We start from the raw sequence: 19164 nt of genomic DNA on the forward strand, positions 1-19164 counted from the left end.
AACTTATCTATCTAAATAGTAATGGAGCTAGGATTCAAACCCAGGCCATCAGGGCCCAGAGCATTATGTTCTCAGTCTTTTCAATACATTATCTCTTTGTGACTCTCTGAATACAAATATTCCTTACACTACTCGTTTATTCTGCCACAACATCTATTTTGTCTAGAGTGACAGGCCAGAAATAAGATTACTGAAAAGCAGGGTAAAGAAAAGTATGATCAGGGTCTAATGCTTGACCCTGAGCTCAGAAGCCCAGTCTAATTTGAGGGGAACCTGTTGTGGTTCAAGAAATGATGCCAGTGTTACATCCTTCTAATCAGACAGCAGAACTCTTTGCTATTCAGTGTCCTTGTCCCTGAGAAGTGAGACTGCTCTGCAGATCACAGTTCTGGATAAGCCTGTTTAAGGCCCCAAAACATATCCCTAATTTTATCAAAAACAGATTCAACCTATCATCTCTCCTACTGCAAGAGCCTGGATCTCTGCCTGAAACTTTGCCTTCAAGGAAATGCAACTGTGTTTTCTTTGTGCAATCACTGAGAAACCTGCCCTCAGCCAAAAACCACTTCCTCTCCTCGCAAAACTCAAACATGACCAGCTTGACAGTGGGCATTGCCCAGCAGCATCCAGCTGCAAGTGAGGTTTGAAATGTCACTGTGAGAGGTCTCCCAGTGCAGGAGGAGCCCCACTCTTCGTGTAAGGCTTTTCCCCTGAGGATATACCCAGTTCAGTCTGCAGAACACACCAATGTGTCTAAGAAGGAAAGAAATAGAAAAAAAGGGATGAGACTCCTAAACTCTCCAGCACCTGCCTCCTAAGGTCAAAGAGATCCCAATTAGATCCCCGTAGAAGACTTAAATATAGAGGATAAAGCCAAAAGAGTATTATTAGAGCTTTGCCTCCAACCTTCTCTTAGGAACCCTGGATAAATAGACTGGACCATATTTCAGAGGATCTTGCTTTGGCTCATCTAGATATCTGAGTGGTTGTTGTTTTCACTAAGTCCAGTCTGACTCTTTCAAGATACCATGGACTGTAGCCCATCAGGCTCCTCTGTCCATGGGATTTCCCAGATAAGGATACTGGAATGTGTTGCCATTTCCTTCTCCAGGGGATCTTTCCAGACCCCCTGGATTGAACTCACATCTCCTGCATTGTCAGGCGGATTCTTTACCACTGAGTCACCTGGGAAGCCCAGATTGACCTGAGTAGCCTGATTTAACAGGAGGGCATTGCAACCCACTCCAGTATTCTTACCTGAACAACCCCATGGACAGAGGAGCCTGGTGGGCTCCAGTACACAGGGTCGAACATGACCAAAGAGACAGCACAGCACAACAGTGCCTGATTTAAAAACCATCTGCGTGGCTTTCTTGTCCCACTGTCTCTAGATCCATACCCTCTCTTAGTCCTGGAGATTTCACCAGGATGAAAAGAGACAGGGAAAGATAAATCTGTGGGGAAACACACCCCAAAGAGGGCAGTGTTTCCCTTAAGGATCCCAGGATTGGCCTAAAGCTATCTACCTAGGAGAGAGGGGAGGAAGAAGCCTCCCAAGGGACAGAAGGGTCCAGACTCTCTCATTGCATTAGCAGAGGGAGCATTCAAAAGGAGACAGCCCCAGCTACAACACACATGGAGGGGAATAGGACTCAGTCTCCTGGGGGAAGATTCAGGAAGGAAACCCCCCATCACCACCACCAAAAAGTCTTGAACAAGAAACAGGAGTGATGATGTTCTCCTTATTTTCTATTTTACCTAATTGTCATGAAAAATAGCAATAAAGTTAGAAATGAAAACCTTTTAAAAAAATTTAGCACCTAGGACAGTGCTTATTATTCAAATATCGACATTTGTTGGGTGAATGCATACCCCCTTCTCCCTACCCAGAAAAATTCCCAGACTTCCAAAACAAGTCCAGGATTCTATAAGCCACACTGGATCCAAAAGGCTGGTAAAATTTTGACATGTTTAGCCTCAAGCCCCTCTGCTTGTTTTGACGTGAGACATCATTTGGGAGTCTACTTCCAGATGCTTCCAGACACCTTCTTGCTGTAGGGGCAGGAATGGACTCAACAGTTGCTCGGATGTAATACTGAAACTCCTCTGTTATGTCCCACAATGCCTGAAACAAATCCTCTAGAAGCCAGCCACAATTTCAGAGCACAGAAAATAATGCAGACTTTCCTTTATTCTTTGGAGCATTGAATACTTACTGTGTTCAGGTACTGTTCATATATTTAAACTAATTTAGTGGAATTAAACTCCTTGGTGGAAAAGGAAATGGCAACCCACTCCAGTGTTCTTGCCTGGAGAATCCCAGGGACGGCGGAGCCAGGTAGGCTGCCGTCTATGGGGTCGCACAGAGTCGGACACGACTGAAGCGACTTAGCAGCAACAGTCCTCCTTGGGTCAACAAGATCAGATCAAATAGGGAAAAATAAGCTGCCTTCCTAGAGAGTGGGCATCATGGTCTGAGAAGGACATCAGTGGCTTTATGAGACTGTCTCATTTAAAAAGTGCTGTGTCCAGTTCCTGGTGTCACATTTAAGAAAGTCTCCATCTGTACTGGGGGCTTCCCAGGTGGCTCAGTGGTAAAGAATCCTCCTGCCAATGCAGGAGACGTGGTCAGGAAGATCCTGGTTGGGAAGATCCCCTAGAGAAGGAAATGGCAACCCACTCCAGGATTCTTGCCTAGGAAATCCCACAGACAGGAGCCTGGTTGGCTACAGTCCATGCGGTTGCAAAAGAGTCAGATACAACTCAGGACTAAACAACAGCAACAAGCACCTGGACTGAGAAGACATCTCAGTAAAGGTGACCCCCCCCCCAACTCCTAGCTAAAACAATAAACAACAGCACATTAACACTGGTACTCAAACAGAATCTTCACCTGCTTCATTTTATCCAATTACACCTACTTTCAGCTCTTCTCTCTCTCTGTGAGGGAAGAGTTCAAAGGAACTCAAGGCAAAACGCCCACTCCTGATTCATTTATGAAGTATGGTCTGTTTGCACCAAGTCTGCATTGGAGGGGGAATTACTTTTCCCTTTTCCTGAGGGACATCATTAGCAGAGTGATAATTAATGAAAGGCTGCAGCCAGGGTTTGGTAAATGATTAATGGTTTCAATCACTCAGACGGCAGACAGCCCCTATGTGCAGTTGTCCCTGGCGACAGTGTGCAGAGCTCTGGGCAAACAGGGGTGGTGGACAGAGAACCAGAGCCGTGTGTGTAGCTCTGCCTCCCAGAGTCTGTACACACAGACTCAGCCTTTCCCATCCAAGCAGACTGGGTTTTCACACATGCGTGCGTGCTAAGTCACTTTAATCTTGTCCAACTCTTTGTGACCCTATGGACTGTAGCCTTCCAGGCTCCTCTGTCCATGGGATTCTCCAGGCAAGAATACTGGAGTGGGTTGCCATGCCCTGCTCCAGGGGATTTTCCCGACCCAGGAATCAAACCCGCATCTCTTGCATCTCCTGCACTGGCAGGCTGGTTCTTTACCACTAGTGCCACCGGTTATAGAAGTGTTCCAGGATTAAGACTGGAGCAGGTCCCTCTGGCAGATGGTGGATACTATCAGATTCTCCCCATAAAATGGCCAAATGGGAATTAGGCCTGGTCTCAGGGACCTGTTAGAACCCTATGGGGAAGCAGTGGTAGGTTTTTACAGCAACCACAGATATTGGGGGCCAGAGGGTAAAACTGAGAACTGCACTAGGAAATCAGTGTCAAACTGTAGCTGAAGGGTGTTTCACAAAGAGTTATCAGAACATGTATATATGGCTGAATCCCTTTGCTGTTCACCTGAAACCATCACATCATTGTCTGTTAATCGGCTATATCCCAATATAGAATAAAAAGCTTTTTTAATCAAAGTGTTATTAGAGTCAACAGGTTGGAAACAAATGTCAGGATCTGAGATACACAGACAAGAGGAACTACAGGCAACCTGGGGAAATGACGGTGAAGAGGAACAGGTGAAAGGAAAGATGATCAAGACACATCCCAGGGGACAGGGACTCAGTCCCTAGTGGGAATCTTCCTTCCTCCCTAGTCCACCTGCCGGGTCCCACTTAAACAGAGCCCTTTTGTTACATAAGATCATAAGCTTCTGGAGGGTGGCACCTTGACTGTCTTCTTCTCTGCTCCATCTCTGGAGCCCATCACTGTGCCTGACACAGGGAAGTGCTCAAAAATGTTTGTTAAAACAGACTCACAGATATAGAGAACCAGGGGTTCCCGAGAGGAAGAGGGAAGGAGCAAGACAGGGGTAGGGATTAAGGAATACAAACTATTATGTATAAAATAATTAAGAAACAAGGATATACTGTAGACCCCAGGGAACACAGCCAAGATTTTATAGTAACTTTAAATGGAGTATAATGTATAAAATATTGAGTCACTATATTGTACACCTGAAACTAATATGATATTGTAAATCAACTGTGCTACAATTAATAAATAACGAATAAAGGGATAGATGAATGGATACAGTTATCTTACCACGCTAGATATTGCCTAAGGGAAGAAATGTTGATAACCATTTTTTTCAATGAAATCACATCCATTGTTACTTTGAGTAAGAATTTATTGAAGAATTCATCAGTGAGTTGGAAAAGAAGGTTTCTAATATACATAAGCATACACCAAGTAACTAGATAAATGCTCATTAGATATTTATGTTCTTCCCATAAATTCCTTTTCCAAATGTCTCCTTGTTCCTCAACACAGCACACAAGCACTCTCTCACTCTCTCTCCTTCTCTCTCCTCCTACCCTCACTAAGTGCAAAATAAAAACAAACAGTTCTTTCCATACTGCATGTGTTTAAGAAAACCCCTCCTCCAATCATGATGTGATTTGAAGAATGAGAGATGTCACTCCCACATGCCATCCCAAGAACCCTTGATACTCTTTCTCCCTTTGCAGGTGTGTGCTGAGCCTTTGAGATGCCCAGCCAGAGGCAGGCTCTAGCAAAGTATGAAGCAGATAAGGCTGGTCCCAGTGTGTCCCTACAGTGCCCTAACACCTCAGTCTTTCTGTCATCACCAAAAAAAGGGGCTATGGAAAACCCACCCTAATGTAAGCACGAGTAATTGGGCGGTCTGGGCCTTTCAGGAGTATTTGCTTTTTACATGAGCACCACAAAAAATGGGAATTTGGGGAAATGTCTTTTGTGGGGACTGATCTAGTGAACAGAAAGTGAGTTACTGAATAAAACCAAACCTATGAATTAGAGAACCACTTCAAAAATTTTCCCCAGGACTCAGAGGGAAACTATCAAGGTGAAAAGGAGAAAAGATATAGTTCACATAAATATAGATATAAGAGATTCTATATTTATATAAAAGGAATCCCAGAAAGGGAACTAAACAAACAGCAGAGAAACAATAATCAAAGAAATGAGAAAAATACCTTTCTCTTAATCAAAAAAAATCTTGAAATTTTCCATTGAAGGGGCTTAACAAGATTCAAGCTAGATTATGGAGATAGATATACCTCCAAGATACCCTGAGTGATATTTCTGAAGTATAGGAAATAATCTCTATTCAGAGATTGAGGAAGAGATAAGACTCCTACCCAAAAGAAAATGACAATTACAGTGAAAGATTTCCCTTACCCCAATGCCAGAAAAAATAGATTAACAGCATGACAGGAAGCATCTACATCAATTTTTAAAAGCCTGTTCCCTGAAAAAGCAAAATAAACCCAAATTCAAGTGTGCAAGGAATGAGAAACACAATACCCAGTACCCAGAACTCCAAAAGTCACTAAAAGAAAGATTCTCGTGAATTGAAATAAATAACTCAAGAGCTGAAACAATGTTAAGAAGAATCAATGATGAGCAATACCAGTAAAATTTAGAATGAAGTCCAGAAAATGTTTGCTATTGGTTGGGAAATTTAATGCAAATGTTAGTATATTATTGCTAAGATGAAAAAGGTAGAAAATTTTAAGTGTTTCAGTTACTTAAAAAGAGACTAGAAAGTGCCGTGGAAGATACAAGTTTAAGATTCTACTGTAGGAGCTTCACTGGTGGCCCAGTGGAGAGTCCACCTGCCCATGCAGGAGACATGGGTTCAACCCCTGGTCTGGGAGGATCCCACCTTGCTGCTGGGCTACTAAGCCCGTGTGCCACAGTACTGAGCCTGTGTTCTAGAGCAGGGGAGCAGAAACTATGGATCCCTCTGTGCCCCAGCTACTGAAAGCTGCACACCCCAGAGCCCATGCTTCACAGCATGAGAAGCTACCACAATGAGAAGTCTGTGCACGGCCAGCTAGAGAGTAGTCTTCACTTGCTGCAACCAGAGAAAAGCCCATGCAGCAACGAAGACCCGGCACAGCCAAAAATAAATAAAATTATATAAGATTTTTTTAAAAAGATTCTACTACAGGGAATTCCCTGGCAGTCCAATGGTTAAGGATGCCACACTTTCACTGCCGGGGTCAAGTTCAATCCCTGGTCAGAAGTGATCAATACATTAAAAATCTATCAAGAAATTCACCACGTCAAGCTGACAAAGTGAGGGACCAGGCAGCACAAACAGCAGGACTGGGGCAGCACTGTTGGGGGAAGTGTGTGATGGGGGCAAGGGCAGGAGCAGGGGTATGGTTTTTCCAGTGGCTGCTCAGAACCAAATGGTAGCCTCTCAGAAAGGGATACAGGCCCTTAGCTGTGAGAAGTATTAGCTGCTCACCTGGCGGGATCAAGGGCTATAGCTGTAGAAAATGGCAGAATCTTAGACCCCAGCCCTGATCTTTCCACCTCGGAATTCCTCCAAGATTGACTGCTCAACCACTCCCTTGTAGCCACGGAGTCAGCTAGGGGCTGCCTACTTCTCTGGGAGGCAGATTAAGTCAGATCATTAAAAGGTAAGTAAAATTAAGTAAAATATTAATAAAATTAATAGATTAACATAAAATGACTATTTCAATAAATACAGAAAAAATTCTTTGACACTTTATACTCATTTATTTTTAATTTATTTTTTATTGAAGTGTAGTTGAATTACAACATTGTGTTAATGACTGCTGTGCAACAAAGTAACTCAGATATACATATATACGCGTTCTTTTTCATATTCTTTTCCACTGTGGTTTGTCACAGGTTTTGAATATAGTTCCCTGTACAGTAGGAACTTGTTGTTTGCCCATTCCGTATATACCATCTGAATAGGTTTTTTAAAACTTTTTAAATTGAGGGATGGTTGCTTTACAATACTGTGTTGGTTTCTGCGATACATCAACATGAATCGGCCATGGGTATACATGTGTCCCCTTCATCTTGTTCCTCTCTCTCACCTCCATTTTTGAAAAAAAAAACAAAGTAAAATCCCTTAACCTAAGAAAGGGTATGTATTTTTTAATACACACACACACACACACACACACACACTCCCTGTGAAGCTTTAGAAGTTCTGTCGCTGAAGTCAAGCGTCACTGAGAATGCGGGCTGCCACCTCCGTATACTGACATTACACTGATAGACCTAGTCAATGTAATAAAGCAGTAAGTGGAAGTACAAGAATTAGAAAGGACTCGAAAACTACCCTTATTTTCAGATAACACAATCATCTATATAGAACATCTAAGAGAATATATAAACAATATTTAAAGCTAACAAATGGGAAAGTTCAGGAACATTACTGGATCTTGCCAGTCTATAAACATAGTATGGAATATTCCCATACACAAATCAACCAATTATGAAATGTGATTGAACTAAAAAGCATACATAATAGCACCAAAAAATACTAAATAATAAATCTAAAACTTAAAAAAAATTCTAAATAACTAATAAATCCAAAACCTGTCTGGAGAAAATTATTAGTTATTTTAAAATTCAAACTTAGAACTCCCCTGGTGGTGCAGTGGTTAAGACCCCACACTTCAACTGCAAAGGGCACAGGTTCCATTCCTTGTTGGAAAGTCCCCCATGGTGTGTGGTGCAGCCAAAAAATAAAATAAAACTCAAACTTAAATTGAGGTGATTTCAGGTTCATTCTTTCTTTTTAAAGCCTGTGGTTCAAGTAAGTGAAAGTTGCCCAGTCATAACCAACTCTTTGCAATCCCATGGACTATACAGTCCATGGAATTCTCTAGGCGAGAATACTGAAGTGGGTAGCCTTTCCCTTCTCCAGGGGGTCTTCCCAACTCAGGGATCAAACTCAGGTGTCCTGCATTGCAGGCAGATTCTTTACCAGCTGATCCACAGGGGAAGCCCAAGAACACTGGCGTAGGTAGCCTATCCCTTCTCCAGAGGATCTTCCCTACCCAGGAATCAAACCAGGGTCTTCTGCATTGCAGACAGATTCTTTACCAACTGAGCTATCAAGGGAAGCCCATGGTTCAAGTAAAGTTGAAGCCAATTTGGATTGAAGCTTATTTGCTTTATTTCCCAGTTGCTCAAACATAGAATATTAGATGTGATCAAATAAAGTTGAGTTCAGTGTCCAAATATCTCAACTGGAGGGGGAGTCTTAGATGTCTGCCTGTTGGAAGCCCTGCAAGGCTGCCCAACTCATGGGGGCAGAGCCATGATTGGAAGCCAGGCTTCCTGCTTCCTCTGCAAGGCAACCCTGCCCTTACCTCTGTTCTGGTGAAACCACGCCTGAATTGGAGTCTGGAGCAAATCTAGAGAAGCTCTGGGTTCCTTCAAGACTTCAGTCCTTTCCCCCAACAAGCGTCTCTCTCCGTGTTTCCTTTCTCTGGCATCTTCCATCCTCCCAGCTTTTCAGACTCCTCATTTTATAAGCCTCCATGAGTTCAACGGCTTCCAGATGCTTCCACATTTCCGGATTTTCTAGACCAGTCAAATTTCTTCCCAAATTCTGGCATTTGAAAATAGAGATGCCAAATTCTGTTTTGTTAACGGAAGCATTAGGAAAACAACCACCATTTATTTTCACAATCATTAAAGAAAGAACATTTTAACACTGAAATTGGGGACTTTTCTGACAGTCAAGTGGTTAAGATGCCACGCTTCCAATATAAGGGCCATGGGTTTGATTTCTGCTTGGGGAAATAAGATCCCACATGCTGTGTGGTGTAGCCAAAAATAAAAATTAAAACATTTAAAAATGAACATTGAAAACATAGGGAATGTACATTTCAAAAGGATGAATTTTATTATATACAAATTATACCTAAAAAAACCTGAATTTTTAAATGCAAGTATGCTAAACTTTGAATTATAACAATTAAAAATCGGATATATCTAGCTTTGGCACCCCCACCTCCACACTATTTTACTACAAGAGAAAACACCATTACGAAAAAAACTTTAGTTTCCCATTGGGGAAACTACTGCTTTGGACTTTCCCCTGAATGATGTCTTTTTTGTCACTCCTGTCCATTCTTACCGCTCTTATCTACCCAAGCCCTCATCACTTCTTTCCTAGACTTCTGTGATAGCCTCCTGCCTGCCCTTTCTGTGCTCATGTCTCCCTCTCTGGTCCCTCTCTTAGTGTGCAATCAGAGAGCTTCCTAAAACACAGCCCTAATCATGTCATTCTGCTACCAGGAATAAAGCCCTGGGCCCTTACCCACAGCCTGAGCCCCCTTGTCTCCTCCTTCACCAGTTTACACCATGTGGACATCACATGGACTCAGCGCGCAAGTTATTTCTTACTGCATTCCCTTTTCCCGATGTACTTCATTCACACTATTTCCCATGCCTGAAATAAGCTTTTCCAATCGTCACCTTTGAAATATACGTTCTTCAAAGAATATTCGAATACCACTTGTGTCTTCTAAATTCATTTTTCTCTGTCTAGCATTTGACGTATCACGTCATACGGTGAATCTCTTACATTATGGCAGAGACCTGGCTATTATCAATTTCTATATTGTGTACATATAATTACTGAACAGACAACTTGCTTCATCTTCTCCTAGCAGAAGACTTTACATCCTACTTCCCTTGGAAAACAGAAGCCATAAAATAGCCACCCCAACTTCTTGCCATCACACCTACAAAGTCACCTGTATCTGTCCACACCATGTTCTCCCACCTTCCCACTCTTCCTACAAACTAATCTTTTTCTTGGCTCTGAATCCTATCCCCTCATCCCTGACCAAGAGCTTGCTTCATCAATTATCTCCCCTTTCTTCTAAATTTTTAACCTCTTCCTTTCTGCTGATTCTTCCTCTCAATAGTGCTAGGAACACCAGCTAGAAATATTCACACAAATTATTTTCAAGTCAAAATAATTTTGCTGACAGATTATCAAGGCTAGATACTGTGAAGAGCACACATATGCTTAGGAAGGTAAAGAAAACAAACTGTAGACACATTAGCCAGGTAAGAGAATCCTATTCTGGAGAAGGAAATAGCAACCCACTCCAGTGTTCTTGCCTGGAGAATCCTGCGGACAGAGGAGCCTGGTGGGCTGCTGTCCACAGGGTCGCACAGAGTCGGAAACGACTGAAGTGTCTTAGCATGTAGCAGAATTCTATTCATCCATCACTGAGTCAAAGAAAACTGAAAGTTGGTGCCAGGACAACCCCCTCCTTACTCTCAGTCCCACTTTTCCATGAGATATCCGTGACCTGTGAATGTTCGTTAATATCACCTGGCACATGATAGAGGCAACTGTGTACACCCAAGGGAACCCAAAGAACTATCCACAGGGGTAGCCCTTGTGCCTCTCCTCATCTGGCATTCATCTGCTAAGAGTCCTGGCTCTTCTTTCAGTTCCTCAAGCATGTCGACATCTATCCTGCCTTTGAATATGGCATAACCTCTGCCTGAAGCCCTTTGTCATTTCTTCTCCTTCCACTCTGTCTTTGACATGACTGGCTCCTTACCCGTCAACTCCCAGCTCAAATATCACCTTTCCTGACTGCTCATTTGATATCACCATGTCCTTCATAGAATTTCTCATGGCTTATAATTTTTGTTATTAATTTTTCTTACCACTAGACTGTCAATCACTAGACTATAAACTCTATGAGAACAGGAATTATATCTATCTTACTTACCATTATGTTTTCAGTACCTAACATATGGAAATACTTGAAAAAGTGTGGAATGAATGAATTATATTAAAAATTAGCTCAGCGTTATAGTGGTTCTGGAAGAGGAAGCTTCGCAGAACCACCTGAGGTTCTTATTTAAACTAAACAATCCTAAACCCCCTTCCCTAACTACATTTCAAACTGTCAAAAAAAAAAAAAAGCTATAGCTGGACAGTTGTTAAAGCCATAAAAATGAATTTTATTCAGGACTATTGCAATAAGGGAAAAGAGACTTAGGTACAGAAGGGGGCGCAAGTCCAAATGAGCAAGTAGTAACTTATGGCCAAGGAACAGGTGGGAGGTCCATGAATGGAAAGTTACTAAGAGGTAAAAGGGGAGACTCTGGCTAAACTGACCTAACAAGCTCTTTAGTGAAGGAGGGGCCAGGGTGATCAGACATCACCTAGAGGGTGGTGAGGGTAAGGAACCTGATCATATTTGGAGAGTGATCAGATGTCCAAGGTGGGGTTTTTTTTGATAAACTGACTTAGCAGGGCTCTCGGTAATATTATATTTTGCAAGGAAGTACACAGATGGATCTAGGACAAGGTTCAGGAGCCCAACTAAAGTGGATCAAGCAAAGAATCTATGCCAATACCTAGAGTCAGATGTGCCATTTTCTGGATTGGGAGAGGGTATTGGTACACAAATAGAATCTGGGTCCCTCAGAGCCCTCCAGATTCTGGCACAGGGTAAGGGGTATAATATCAGTAATCATCACAGGAAGAGGAATGGTTGTGCGCAACTGAGAAAAGTCATCCATCAATCTTCACATGTCATCCCAGGCTCCTGTGAGAACCACTGCTCCATTCCTACACTTTATCAATCCTCAGATCTTCATGTGGAGGAGCTTGTCAATTCCCAGACCCTCGATCTTTCAGCCAATCTCAGAAGGAGGAAATGGTGACCCACTCCAGTATTCTTGCCTGGGAAATCCCATGGACAGAGGAGACTGGTGGGCTACAGTCCATGGAGTCACAGAGAGTTCGACACAACTAAACAAGCACCCACTATTCACACACAAAAATCTCTAGGGAAGCTTCCATATGGGCAACAACTTTGATCATTTCAACTTTCTTGATCTTTAACATTCTTGTCCTCTCCACAGGGACCTTCAATCATTAAACATATTTAAACATTCTACTTGAAGAGGCACTCTTATACTGATAAAATGAGAAGGCAAAGTTACTTCTAACAAGCCACTTAAGTGTTACCATCACCAATGTAAAATGTTATTAGCACTGTGAACTTAAAATCTGGGCCCCTCCAAAAAATTTTCAGAAAAAGTCGTTTCATATCCAGCCCACAGACTCTCCGTCATCAGTCTCCCATAAGTCCACACCCTTTAGTTGTATGAAATAAGAAAGGAGGGATGATATAGTAGGGGTAATGGTGAGGGGTACAAATTAAAGGGGTTTGGAACAATATTCTTAAAATATTTTTATTCTTTTTTTGAGCTGCAAATTCTTCCAACACTTCTTGCTTTGGGGAGAAATACTGCAGGGTAAAATAGGAAGCAGTTCTAAGAGTTATCCCTGAGGGTCTTGTCTATGCAGTAACCAATGATTAAAACAGTTTCCTCACCTCACTTACTTAGGACTGACATGAATGGGAAAAGTTAAGGTACTCAAGAAGAAGATTAGAATTTCAATTGAACTGCTTTCTGGAAAAGCAGTGGACTAGAAATTACTTAATCACTCTTTTCAGTTTTTAAAAATTAAAATGCAACACATTTCAATCACAACTAAGCCTGGTATTCAAATGGAAATGTAGCTCCCCTAAAATACATTGATCTAATGTCTATTAAAGAAAGAAGTGTTTTCTGGGGAATTTGAGAGTCCATACAGCCTGCTCAATTGCCTGGGGTGACACAGAGAGAAAAGACAAACCTTTTGAGAAATTAGAGCTGAAATCATGATTTAGGATTGATTGAGCTAGTCCTGTCTTCTGTCTTGGTGTCTGCTCCCTCCTCTGGGGAAAAAAAAAAAGTGATAATATTATCTTGCAAGATAATTAAGAGGACCAGTCATGCTAACAGTAATAATAAGAGCAAAGGGCAATAAGAGTAAAGGGCAATTGTGTATGGCAATATTTTACACACCATATTCTAGATCCCTAAGAATCAGTGGAGGGACCTTATTTTTAAATTATATTTTTATGCAGGGGCCTCCTGAGTTTGCATTAGGAAAAAGCCATTCAAGATGCTTCTTCCTGAATATTATGTAGTTTGATTTACAGTCCCAGAAATGTGACCTCAGGTAAGCACTCAGAAACATTTAATGGCTCCTAAACTCTACATTTAAGATTTTTGTATTTCTCGAGTTGAACCTGCCCTCATCGATTTTCATTTGTTCCCTTCGAAACTGTTTACTGAAATGATCATTTTCCCCTTTGAATTGAGAATATTTCCAAGATTGTGTATTAAACAGTGGTAATTATTGGGTCTCACACTCTTAGAGCTGCTAAAATGGCTATTTACCTTCCTCTGGACATAAAACAACCCCCAAAGAGTCTACTTTTTTAACCAATACATAACTTCTAATAAAGGAACTGTCAAAACAAAATTCTTAATTTTTCAAATTGCTCTTAATGTGACTAAAGGCTGAAATAATTTCTCTATTGTTCTCCCTATTTAAGGGTTCTAGCTGAAGGTTTTAATAAACAAAATGTATCAACTCAACTCCAATCATCTTCATTTCATCTCTCTCTCTCTTCTCACACACACACACACAGCACCCACACACACATCCATACACACAAACACACATACTTCACACACCATTGCAATCAAAGGAAAATAATATACCAAAGTTTGTGCAGCAAACTCCTAATTAATGATGAAAGCTCCTCGGAGTCCTGGTGCTGTTTTCCCAGTGGACCTCTATTTTAAAAACATTTTTCTTTGAAAACAACAGCATGATTAATCCCACCATTCCTATCTAAATTATTTATGCAGAAACAACAATGCACAATGAGCAATTATGAAAAACACTTTATTATGTATAATTTGTACATGCTTCAATTTGTGATGCTTGGGTGATTTATTTTCCAGGTTGTGATGTCATCTGTCAAGATTTTACCTGATCTAATTTTCATCCTGTCATGCCACCTACAAAAATACAATTTTCAAAGTGAAGTTCTTCCTCTTTGCTTAAATATTCACTTTTAAAAGTTTGTCAGACAGAGAAAATAAGAATAGAATACTTTGTACACAGAGCCACACCATACAAGGCATTACCCTTCACACAGTAACATCTAATGTGTTCTTTTTATTTGGAAACAGCAGGAAGACAGCCCCCTTTTCCTTAGAGGGAAATGCAAACTTTGTTGCTAAAGCCAGACTCCAGGGATGAAGGTGTGGTCCCCTGGGGAAAGTGGGGAGGGGGCTTATGGAGAAGCGTGGGTGCCTCATAAGCACTTCAGGAGGAAGGAATTGCAGGAGGTTCCTCGGGGACAGTCACACAGCTTCCCAATCCTAGCTCCTTTCCGCACGGCGCACTGCTCTCCCGCGTCACACTGCAAACAACACAATGTATAGTCATGCCGCACAAGCACACCTGTGCTCCCAACAGGCGCGTCGCCCCATCAACAGAGTCTGTCTCTGGGGAGGGACAGATGAACCCTACCACACCACCGTGGGTCTAAGTATAGTCAGGCTTGAAACAAGGAGAGCCTTGGGCTTGTTATTTGAGAGAGAGAACATAAAAAGTAAGAAATTTAAATTATTAAACTGCTCCTACTGTGTTCTACCTTTTTCAGGGTACCTTTCCTGGGTCCTCCAATTGCTCATCAAAAAAAAAGTCAACCAAACCTTTTCATCTAAGAAATAAACAATAGACCTTGCAATCCTTGCTCCCTGTGTCCACCTTCTCATCCCAAGAAAAAAAGATTAAAATGTGTGTGTGTGTGTGTGTGTGTGTGTGTGTGTGTGTGATTCAAGGACGGTGAACAGACAGGAATCAAGATTTTTTACTTGAACTTAGGTTTTTAAAAACTGGCAGTGCTTCAGAAGGCAGGAAGTAAATTAGAGGAACAAGAACTGACTAGATTCAAGGACTCTTCCACTCAGAGAATTCTTTGGGAGGTTTTAAAAAAAAAAAAAAAAGCGTATTTTCAGGAAATACTGCTTTCCACAGAAACCCAAGGGCAGATTCCTGGTACCAGTTGTTTGATGTTCCAGAATGGCCAATCTATTCTTTAACTTTAGAGACCAAGAGAAAAGGGTTGACACAGTGGAAGCAAAGGGGAGCCCACGAACTCTGCAAACCCATTATCTGAATGAATAGCCACATCCTGGGAAGAAGCTGATGTCTAAGGAAGGTTCAAGGGGGTGCATTTCCTCGTAGAAAAGCACAGGGAGGGGTGACCCCAAAGCCTTACCATGGGGACTTGGCCATACTTCTTCTCATAAATTGGAATACGTTTACTCTTGAGCTTCTTCAGAACTTCCTGCAGCGCTTCAATCTGCAACACACCGCCCCCCGGATCCCCAAGTTGCCGCCTTGGCTGTGCGCCCAGCCCAGGTGCTCACTTCCAGCCCTAGTTATAAGGAACCGGGGCACCACACACTCCTCCCCTGGACTCCGCAAAGAGGGACGTTCGAGGGGTGGAAACTTAGCGAGCGCTGTCCCACGTACTGACCGCAGGGCCAGAAGCCGCAGAGACTCCTGTTGCTCTGAGGAGCCGGGATCAGGGATTTGCTCCACAGACTATCTGGAGCCCATGGGCTCAAGACGTTCTTCGAGTGACAGCGGGAGCCGGGGATTTGTGCCCACCTCCCCGGACCCTGAATCTAAGAATCGGGGTGGGGAGGCAGGGAGAGAGAGAGACGCGTACAAAGCAAGGAATATCGCGGCAGCCAGGGGAGTCCGGGGCGAGGGGGTACCGACCAGCTCCTTCTCATGGGAGGCATCCTCCACGGCGGAGTAGATGTCCAGGGCTCGCGGCTGGAGCTCGGCGTCCTCCTGGGCTAAGGCGCCCAGCAAAGGTAGCAGCAGCAGCAGGGCGGCACCCAGGAGGGGCAGCAGGCGCAGACGGGGGCTCTCCATGGTGCTGAAACTCGGCGCTACTCGGGCACCCTGCGCTCCCACCTTTTATAGCGAGCCTGAGCCGGGGCGCAGGGAAGAAGGAGGGGGCGATGAAGGAAGGAAGGGGGTGTGGAGGAGGGTCCGGGTCAACCGTCTGTAGGCAGCGCTTCGCCGCCGCTTGACGTCAATGCCCGCCGGGCTCCAGGCGCCCCGGAACGAGGTTCTGCGCACAGATGGGCAAGAGCTCGGAGAACCGGGACCCTGCGCCCCCAAGTGCTGTCAGCCCCGCGGCAAGGGACGCTCCCCTAGGGGCCTGAGCTGAAGGCCAGGGGCGAGAGGTGAGGGATGGAGAGCGGGAGGGGACTAGGAAATGGAAAATGCCTTCGAGTCGAGGCACAGACTGAAGCATCCCTCCCCACCACCTAGCAGCCGAGGGAGTAGCAGGATCCACCTCACAGCACTGCCTTACTCCTTACCCCAGCCCCGTTTGCGGCACCAGGAAGACTGTGTTGCCTCCAGGCACGAACGTTTGCTGAGCACCTTACTAGGCACTCTGTGGTGGAGGGGAGGCAAATACAGTCCATAAAAAAAGAGAGAGAGAGAGAGAAATCACGGCCTTCCTCCTACTGGGTTCTTTGATGGAGTCTGTGTGGTAATGAGAAGAAAAGGAAAAGAGACTAATCCCAACTCAGCAGCTACGTGGAGAGTGTAGGCAGCCAGATTCCGGCTTCAGTCCTGGCTCTACCCTTACAAACTGTGTGACTTAGGGCAAAATGAAAAACATATCTGATCCTCCCCCATTTTTTGTTTTGTTTTGGAAAAGTGGAATTTTAAAATGTACCTCACAATGTTTTCAAGAGAATGGAATGATAGATTAGGTATATAAAACCCCCGGCCCTTAGCACAATTAGCGCCAAGCCTTTCCTTTGAAATTTGAGGCTGACCAGATAAGTGACTGTGGGCAGTATCTCAGTTTTTCCTCAGGTCAAATGCAGCCATCCTTGGAACCCCTCCTACCCACTGCCCACCCCTGAAATCTAAGAAGTCTGACTAGAGAGAAAGCAAAGAGGGTGGGGAAAATGCAATAACCTAATTATGGAGTTATCTTCAAAGATCAAAAGTCAATGGTGAGCCAGGTCCTCAGTGACTGCAGAAGACAATTTTTTCAGAGACTGGAGTTCCTACAGTATAAATGGAAATGCAATTCCTATAGGAGATGTTTTCCCACTTACCTAGAGGCTTATCCCACCTGTCTGCCCATCTGGCTTCTTCTTTCACCACACCCACTTTCTCTTAACTGCTCCTGAATCTATCCACTCTTGCCCAGCCCCATTGCTACCACCCTAGTTCTGGACAGCTGTCCCAACTTACTTCGTGCTTACCACCAGCTGCCACCCCATCTTCTCTTGCTTTCCTCTAATCCATAAGTCATCCCCAAGCAGAGTGTTCTTCCCCTTAAAGTACACTAATGGCTTCCCATTACTTTCCATACTAAGCATGCATGCTAAGTCACTTCAGTCGTGTCCAACTCTTTTTGACCCTATGGACTGGAGCCCATGAGGCTCTTCTGTTCACGGGATTCTCCAGGCAGGGATACTGGAGTAGGTTACCATGCCCTTCTCCAGGGCATCTTCCCCACCCATGGTTCAAACCTGCATCTCTTATGTCTCCTGCATTGGCAGGCAGATTCTTTACCACTAGTGCCACCTGGAAAGCCCCCTCACACGAAGCACGGAATCTAAATTTTTATCCTGACTTACAAAGTACTACTTGATCTGTACCCTTCTCCAACCACATGTCTTACCATTCTGCACAGACCCCTCTACTCCAGCCTCAGTAGCCTTCTTTTTGGTCTTCTCACAGGCCAAGCTCATTTCCACTTTGAGGCCTCTACACTTACCTTGCCTAGAAAGTTCTTCCTTCATCCCCAAATGACTATTCCCTGTCATTAAAATCTCAGTTTCAATGTCCTTAATCACCCCATCTAAAGTATCTACCAATTTATTCTCCCACAGATTTATCATTTAGCAGATGATCTGTGTCATTAGGCTAGTTAATACATAACACACTGTTTCATTTATCAAGTTATTTAATGGCTACTCAAATGCACACTGGAAAGCAATCCAAGAAGTAATATCTCAGGACTTTCCCGGTGGTCCAATGCTTAAGACTCCACACACCCAAGGCGGGGGGCCCGGGTTTCATCCTTGGTCAGAGAACTAGATCCCACGTGCAGCAACTAAGCGTTCACATGCCACAGCTAAAGATCCTGCATGCCACAACTAAAAAAGACCCCGCATGCTGCAACTAAGACCTCATGCAGCTAAATAAACGATAATTTTTAAAAAGTAGTATCTTCCCTAATAAGTAGCACACATATTAACAGCATCAAAATACTTCCCTTTGGGATAAACACAACTTGAAAATTAATCTAACACCTCTCCTAGCTCTACCTTTCACACATACTTGCAATTCTACACAATAAAACTTCAGTAGCACCACATATTGCCATTCATACCTTACAGACACATATTGACACTCATTGCAAAACCCATTTCCAGTGATAAAGCTATTGTAAGCTTTAGAGGAAAAATAGTCCCAGATAAGATTTTAGCCCATCCTTCTGCAGAGATGGGATATTCCCAATGTAGCACTTTCTTACATGAAGAGGATGGCACCAACCCAATATCAGCAGGGCTTGAACTTTTGAGCTATCTTTCCAATAGGAGTGGCACAAAGGAAAAGTTATTGTTTGTGTCTGGATAGAGAGAAAGTACTACATAGGGAATATCCCCATCTTTGCAGAAGGATGGGCTAAAATCTTATCTGGGACTATTTTTCCTCTAAAGCTTAGAATACATCATTTACATGCAACCTTAAATTCTTAAATATTTGTATTTAAGATTGTTTTTTCACCTGAGTTTGCTGTAACTCCCCTCCCTCAAGTTAAACATCACTCTGTTGTTTTTTGTACACATTTATAATCTCTTGGGGGATTGGGGGGCACACTTGCTTCTCTACATTGTCTACTGTCCACCCTCCCTACCCCCAGAAGGGAGATTAGTTTCCACTAATGTTCATCTTCTGTTTACTGACTTTCAGTGCATAGCCTT

General features: G+C 43.2%; 1 protein-coding gene across 2 annotated transcripts; it reads right to left on the bottom strand.

Moving 5' to 3' along the window:
* Positions 1-13998: 13998 nt before the first annotated feature.
* On the bottom strand, positions 13999-16799 carry CARTPT (CART prepropeptide). 2 transcript variants are annotated; one of them, XM_027520416.1, is made up of 4 exons: positions 16528-16799; positions 15914-16128; positions 15405-15488; positions 13999-14540 (listed from the first exon to the last, which is right to left on the bottom strand). In XM_027520416.1, the coding sequence occupies exons 2-4, from the start codon at positions 16070-16072 to the stop codon at positions 14433-14435; spliced, it is 351 nt and encodes a 116-aa protein (XP_027376217.1). In that variant the 5' UTR covers positions 16073-16128; positions 16528-16799; the 3' UTR covers positions 13999-14432. The 2 variants fall into 2 exon arrangements, with proteins under 2 accessions (XP_027376217.1, XP_027376216.1); XM_027520415.1 differs by lacking the exon at positions 16528-16799 and having other exon boundaries at positions 15914-16260.
* Positions 16800-19164: the final 2365 nt, after the last annotated feature.

Source organism: Bos indicus x Bos taurus, chromosome 20 (genome assembly GCF_003369695.1).
Source record: "Bos indicus x Bos taurus breed Angus x Brahman F1 hybrid chromosome 20, Bos_hybrid_MaternalHap_v2.0, whole genome shotgun sequence".
Lineage (NCBI taxonomy): Eukaryota > Metazoa > Chordata > Mammalia > Artiodactyla > Bovidae > Bos > Bos indicus x Bos taurus.